The 6,916-nt window shown below is 44.0% G+C and overlaps 1 protein-coding gene across 1 annotated transcript in view; it reads right to left on the minus strand.

The window, feature by feature from the left end:
- The window catches only part of wdr59 (WD repeat domain 59), an 18,010-nt gene extending 11,494 nt beyond the window's left edge, over window positions 1-6,516 (minus strand). Inside the window, 12 exon segments of the mRNA XM_020602614.1 lie at window positions 519-648; window positions 732-811; window positions 1,933-2,089; window positions 2,343-2,420; window positions 2,576-2,692; window positions 2,809-2,897; window positions 3,585-3,622; window positions 3,911-3,991; window positions 4,258-4,343; window positions 4,480-4,615; window positions 5,454-5,503; window positions 6,391-6,516. Of these exon segments, the coding sequence (XP_020458270.1) occupies window positions 519-648; window positions 732-811; window positions 1,933-2,089; window positions 2,343-2,420; window positions 2,576-2,692; window positions 2,809-2,897; window positions 3,585-3,622; window positions 3,911-3,991; window positions 4,258-4,343; window positions 4,480-4,615; window positions 5,454-5,503; window positions 6,391-6,444 (1,096 nt within the window). The 5' untranslated portion in view covers window positions 6,445-6,516.
- Window positions 6,517-6,916: the final 400 nt, after the last annotated feature.

The raw sequence follows: 6,916 nt of genomic DNA on the forward strand, positions 1-6,916 counted from the left end.
TCCTGTGAGTTTTTATTTCAAGAAGCAACTACATTCACAGCGAGAAAGGAACACTGTCCAAAGCCGGACAGGTATGTGCTTCTGTCTCTGCCTCAGGTGTCTGCATTACACAGGCGACAACATTTACACACAGCTACACAGATGTCAAAAATCTCAGCTGTACACTGCTAACTGATAACACTATACAGTATGTACTGTATACTAAGTGTGAAGAGAGCTCTGGCAGTTAATATACAATAAAATAAATACACTTTACATTGTTGTAGTTAAAGAAAATGATGCAGTGTTGAGCTGATGGACACGTATCAAACAGCAAATTGCACCCAGTGAAGAGAAGGTAAAATGACTTTCAACATCATGATCTTCACCAGCCACCCTTCTGTTTTCTTTTTCCAGCGGATCTTTGTTTCCTTTGAGCGGTGCTGTAGGAAGCTGAGTGAACTGTGAAAACGTGTTACTACAGAACCTGGGCATCTGGTGTGTAGTTTGGAACTGGTGCTGACACGTTTCCATCTCACCCTGCAGGTTTTTGGCGGTGGGGCCGACACCATGCTGACTCTCAGGCACCTGGGAAGACAAAGACTTCTCCGCCTCCACTGTCAGAGACATCCCCTCCATCAGCTCCTCCGCCACATCACTGACACACAGCTGCACCACAACGACAGCAACAACCACCAACATCAGAATAAATCCCATCAGGTGAGCACATCTGTATGAGGCTGCACACTGACCTTCTGCAGCTGAGGATCCACCCTCCATATCCTCAGAGTCTGATCTCTGGACCACGTGACCAGCTGGTAATCCTTAGAGCCTGCACAGCCAACAACAGTAACACAACAGACAACCTCCTCAGTCCCTGCATCTTAAATCAGCGACTCACACAGCACAAGAATAGTTGACAACATACTGTGTGAGCTACAGATGGGATAAAGATCCATTAACTGACCACCTCTTCATATAGCTGTGCTGCTCAGTGTCAGTACTGGTGTGATACACACAAACAGGATAAGATATTGGACTAAAAAACTCTGATCCATGAAACCGTGCACTCTCTATGTGTGCAGGTACTGTGTGAGGTAACCCTAGACTCTTGACTTTTTAAAACAGTAGGTTACCAACAGCACCACAAGACCCTGGGCGTTCTGGAGCTTTCAGCTACAGCTGCCTTGACCCTGTTCTGGACGTTGATTATAGAAAGGTACAATCTCTCCATACATTGTTACGCAGATGACTTGCAGATCTATCTGCCTCTGAAGTTGAGAGAAAGTAATCCATTACTATCTCTGTTTGAATGTCTGCATGACATTAAACGTTGGCTGTCACAAACCTTTCTCTTTTTTCAGTAAAAACTGAAAACATTATCTTCAGACTTTAATCTTGGGCCTCTAGCCCCCAGCTTAAAGTCAGATGTAAATAATTTGGGTGTGATATTTCACAGGAATCTGAAGTTTGACAAGCAGGTTAATTCTGCTGCAAAGGCAAATGTTTTCCAGATTGGACCGTCGGCGAAAGCCTCAGTCGTAACATGTGAAAGACCCACCCTCCTACACAGAAGCAAGACAGAAGGTTTTGGTTCTCTCTTTAAGGTTATGTTTTGCCTTTGATGATGTTTGGTACCTCTCTGTGTTCTTCGTGCATGTCATTTTGCATCTCTTTGTGGATGTTTAGTGTCTCTTGGTGGGCATTTTGTGTTTCTGAAAACATTTGCATCTCCTTACAGTCATCCCTGTGTGGCTGTTTTGTGTTTCATTTTGACTGGAAGCAGAGGGAAACCGTTAGCCTAGCTGCATCCAAACTGAAAAAAGATCCACCCTTCAACGAGTCTCCTGTTCTGTAATTTTCTGGAATGGAAAACTTCACTGTGGAATTCCTGGTATTGTAGGATGTGGTTTTATAAAGTGTCCATCTCCTAAATCTTAGCAGAAGTCTCACCTTCTTTCTGCGGCCTCCACTGAAACTCAAGCACCACGTCATCGTGTCCGACAAAGGCGTGGACGGGACTGTTGAGGTCGAGTGTGCTCCACAGTAACAGACTGTTCTCTCTCCTCAGCTGAGGAACCATCACTGTGACCAGACCGTTGGAGAACGGCTGAGACGACACACAAAAAACACACAGAAACCATGTGGTACAGTGTGGTCTCAGACACACCGACATGGTTGACACTGTCCATTTATAGCTGGTTGAAGGCCATGAACCGTCTCCACCTTTCTAACTCTGATTATCTCTCTGCCGGTCCGGTCCCTTTCTTCATGTAATGCTAAATTTCCCTCCTGTGCTCAGTATGTTTGAGCTTATTGCGTACAGCAGAGTGTACAGCATGGGCTCAGGTGTTGATACTCACCGTGTACCTGGCCTTCCACACCGGCACCTGACAGGACAGGATGTTCAGGTACTTCCTGGGCTGTCGGTAATCCCAAAACTACAACCAGGGAGAAGGTGCAGGTTAAACACTGATGGCATAAACCAGCTGAAACGTCTGACAGTATTTTTCAAAGTCACATAAATCTAATCTTAAACCCTTAAATAAAATGTGTGACATAAACATCTTTGACTGTGGTGTCTCGGTAGTCCCACCCTCACTGAGTTGTCCTGGCTTGAAGTGGCGAGGATGAACTCGTTGTCAGGATGCCAGTCGAGGCCATGGATCTTCGACAGGTGAGCAGCCACGTACTCCACTGCCGTGTTTGGTTTCTGCTCAGAGAAGACCAGGAGAGATCACTTCACTGACACAGCCACACAGCTCACAGAGTGATCAAACAGAAACTTCAGTGATTTTAAAATCTGATGACTCCAGATGAAGCTCTCACTCTTTTATCCCAGATCCGAACGTCTCCGTCGTGGCTGGATGCGAGCAGATACTGATTCTTCCTGTTCCACTTCACCTGAGACGCTCCAGCTGGGAAGGCATACAACAAAAGGAGAAGACACCAGATGCCACAGTTTGGCTTTGCATGGTCTGACTCTTTAACTCCAGTAATTCTCACTTTACATTCCTGATAGTTGTTTTTCCAAATTATCCCTCAGTTTTAGATAAATTTCCTTCCAGGCAGACGTTTGTTCCAGTTCATTGTTTCAACAGACAAAATTGAATAAGTCACTGCTGTTGCCTTTATTTGGCAAACAGTATTTTTATCCTTAGTGATGCGTTAAAGGACACTCTGACATGTGAAGAGTCAAGGCTGGCTGCTGAAGAGCAAACTACTAAGATCTGTGGTCAGAAGCCTAGAAGGCAAACACAAGCTCTGTTCTGATCGGTTTCTGTGATGACGCTTGGAGCTTGAGATTTAGACCTCACCTGTAACATTGTTCTGGAGGTCAGCTGTAAGAAAATCAGACATGGGAAAACAATACAGAAACATGGATATGGCAAAGATCTGACTTTGGAGTTGTGCTTCCTTCTTTTTATTTAACTATGCAACATACAGAGCACAAATTCTCTGCAAGGCTGAAACAAAAGCAAATAAAATACAAACAAAGGAGCACAATCGTCTGGAGGGAAGGACATCGATCTACAAGCTGATGGATGATAGGAGAAAATAAATCAGCTGGATTAAAAACACAGTCTGGTCCTTTCTGTACTCACCGACAGCAGACAGGGCCACCACGGGTTTCCGGGTGTCTCTGTGGGGTCAAACAGAAAGACTGAAAACTAGAGGTCTGAGCTATTGTCCCCATACTAATGGTTTATCTGACTCAGAAAATAGTTGGAAAAATGTGCAAATGAGGCGAAATAGTCTGTAGCTGTGCAGGTGAAGGAGCTGTGAGACAGTTAGTCACGTTTGTTTGAACGGGACTGTGTTGTTTCAGAGTTTGAGGTTGAAGGGTTAAACATTATGTGGTTCAGGTAACCGTGTGCCTGAGCCAGCTCATGTGTGTGCAGCAGATGATTTTATCATGGTTTGCTCTGACCTGGTGTCCCAGATGTAGATGTAGGTGTCCACTGAGCTGGTGACCAGGGACTCCGGCTCAAACCAAGACCAGTCCAGATCACTGGGAATGTCAACACATCACAGTGAGACTCCTCAATAACAACACACATTAACAATGCTGACTTTGGATCACAGTAAGATGTCTGATTGGCACAAGTATGAATATACGTCAGATGGATTCACAGAAGCATACTTGTACTTGTAAACTAGTGTGAACAGACCAGAGAACAGTTACACCGTTATTAGCCTGTAGAGCTGACTGTTGGAAACAGACAGCCTCCCGTGTTCCCCAGGGATGAAACCCTGAGCCCCCCCCACCGTCGTTACCTGATGACCCGGGTGTGTCCCTGCAGGGAGGTGTGCACCTCTCCACAGCCGTCCCTCCACGAGTACAGGTCCACACGCTGGTTACTCTGGACACACAAAAATACACACTAACAAAAGTACTTTGCTATACTGTGTGGTTTTCCTATTCACAATGTTATGATTTTCTTCATGTGCAGACTCAACGATCTTCTCATGTTTGTCACCGTTAACAGCAGAACTCACCGAGGCAGCGAAGACGTGCGACTCCGATTTGTGCGGATTCCACTGAACCGTCCCCACGTCCCACTTACTCTGTCGGCCAATTTTACGAGGAGGTTCAGATGGAGCCTCCAGGTTCACCAAGTACAGGAACCGCCGCCTGGAAAACAAAGAGTGACACGAGATGGTTGGAGATGTTTGTGTGATGGAGTGTGACAGCTCATTCTCCACCAGCATTACTCCTCATTTCATCTTGTCCTTTAACCCCAGTCACTGAGTGTGTATTTCCATTAACTTTGACATAAATTGGTCAGAGGTGAAGATATATTTAAGCTGTCCCCCTTTATTTGTGTGTAAAATAATTACTGGCTACTAGTCTCTGGAGTTTAGATTTCATTCATGAATTTTTAAAGCAGCAGCCAAAAACTGAAGTTTCAATTAAGTTTACTGACATGGTACTCTGTGGTGACCCAGGGTCCCGGAGCTTGTCTGCAAAAGGTCTCAGGGAAAGACACAAAAACACCCCCAGGGAAATGTAAAACAATCACAGTGAGACATCTATAATGAGATTATCTTTCAGTCTTGGCTCTTGCTTCTGTGGAGCGCAGGGGCCTGATGTTAAGGAGAAACCTCAAGAGAACCAGGTCCACAAGAAGTAACTTTATTTCTCTAGTGCATTTTAAAACCAGAGTTTCAAAGTGCCTCAGAAAATATGCGACAATAAAATATCAAAGGACTTTCAGGGACTGGACAAACATAAAGAAAAAAACATAATTTAACACAATTTAAAATAACAACACAGAAAATGAAGCAGCACAAAACAGGATTTTTGAGGAGTGGATATTAAACAAGCTTATAAAACATCCAGTGTGGGCCAGGTCACACATTGTACTGGATGATATGTGGAGCTGAGTGCAATACAATTAAATTATGCTTTTTTCTAAACCTTCTTGAGGCTTTTAGCAACATAGTGGTACGTTCAGGTGATCTAAACTTACCCAGAAAGCACGGCGTGGGAGCCCAGGCAGTCCACTGACATGGCGGTGGCCTGAAAAAAAGAAGCAGGCGATTTGTGTGGATTTATGGCAGTGTGCTAACTCTGGTCCACATGTGTTTGCACTAGATCTCGTGTAAATCATCACACAAACTGGTCATACTGGGCAGGTTCCAGCTATGAATATTTGTAAATACAGGTGGAAAATAACTAAGTACATTTACCTAAGTACTATGCTTCAGTACAGTTCTGAGGTATCTGTATTATACTTGAGTTTGTCCATGTCCTGCTCCATACCTGGACTTCACTACATGCCCCTGATTCAGAGTAACTCGTCTAAAGACTGTAGTAGACTGGAGTTTTAGTTATTTAAGTTTAGGCCTACAGCATTTACCATGCATACATGGTACAAACGTTAAACAACACAACTTCATTCAGTACAGCTGCTGCAATTGCAATCCAATTGAATACACAGACGTCCCAACCTTCATCCGCAACAAATTATTTGCCAATCGCTGCTGTCAAGTTTGTTTACGTTAGTTATGTTAGCAAGTATTCCAGATATTGTTGCATTTAACGTAATGTCTCCACTTATATGAACTGATAAACATTGACAAGAAGGAGACTGTAGATGCTAGGTGTAGACGGTAGCTAGCTACTGCTATCAGGACAAAGCCCGAACTAGAACATGTGCAGCGCTCCATTAAAAGATTAAACCATCATGTGATTATCAACATTTAAACCGATTAACTCGATTAATCACTACATAAATAAAATCAAGTTACATGTATGGCGGTTTAAACTTGGGCTGGGTGTTGTAGTTTTGTGTCTAACGGGAGTTTTCCCGATGCTACTGGCTCCGTTTCTCTCCGTTAAACGGACCTCACCTGCTGGCCTCTCCACCTCACTTTATTCACACCTGAGCTTTAGGACAGAAATACCTGAGCGTCTCGAAACTCTACCACGACATTCTCACTGCTCCAGCGAGCCGCCATTTTCCCCCGTGCTCTAACGTCAACAAAGCGTCACGTGACCCTGAAGAGCCCTGACGCTGCGTCACAGCCTGTAGACTGCTGTGTAGGGGAAAACAGAATGACTCAGAAACATATGGAGGCGAGATTAATACAAGTATGATGTTATCGTGTGTTTTAAACTGATTTAGTTTGATTCACGTAAGGTTGAGAAGGAGACTTTGTTTTGCAACGTTCAGAAAGAGACTCACAGAGCTTGATTTCGGGTAGTGTCTCTCTGTGCACTTAACATTTGCTTAGGTAGGTAGAACTTGATTGATCCCACAGTGAGGAAATTCCAGTGTTCCAGCAGCAGTAAAGGACAAAACAACATGACACCATAAGAATAAACACCCCACACATATCTTGAGAAAACAAGATTCAGGTACCCGAAAACCAAACAAAAATATAGTATTTCAGAGAAATCAAGAACAAGAATAGAGACTCCCACAGTTTG

This window comes from Monopterus albus, unplaced genomic scaffold, assembly GCF_001952655.1.
Source record: "Monopterus albus unplaced genomic scaffold, M_albus_1.0 scaffold57.1, whole genome shotgun sequence".
NCBI classification, from domain to species: domain Eukaryota; kingdom Metazoa; phylum Chordata; class Actinopteri; order Synbranchiformes; family Synbranchidae; genus Monopterus; species Monopterus albus.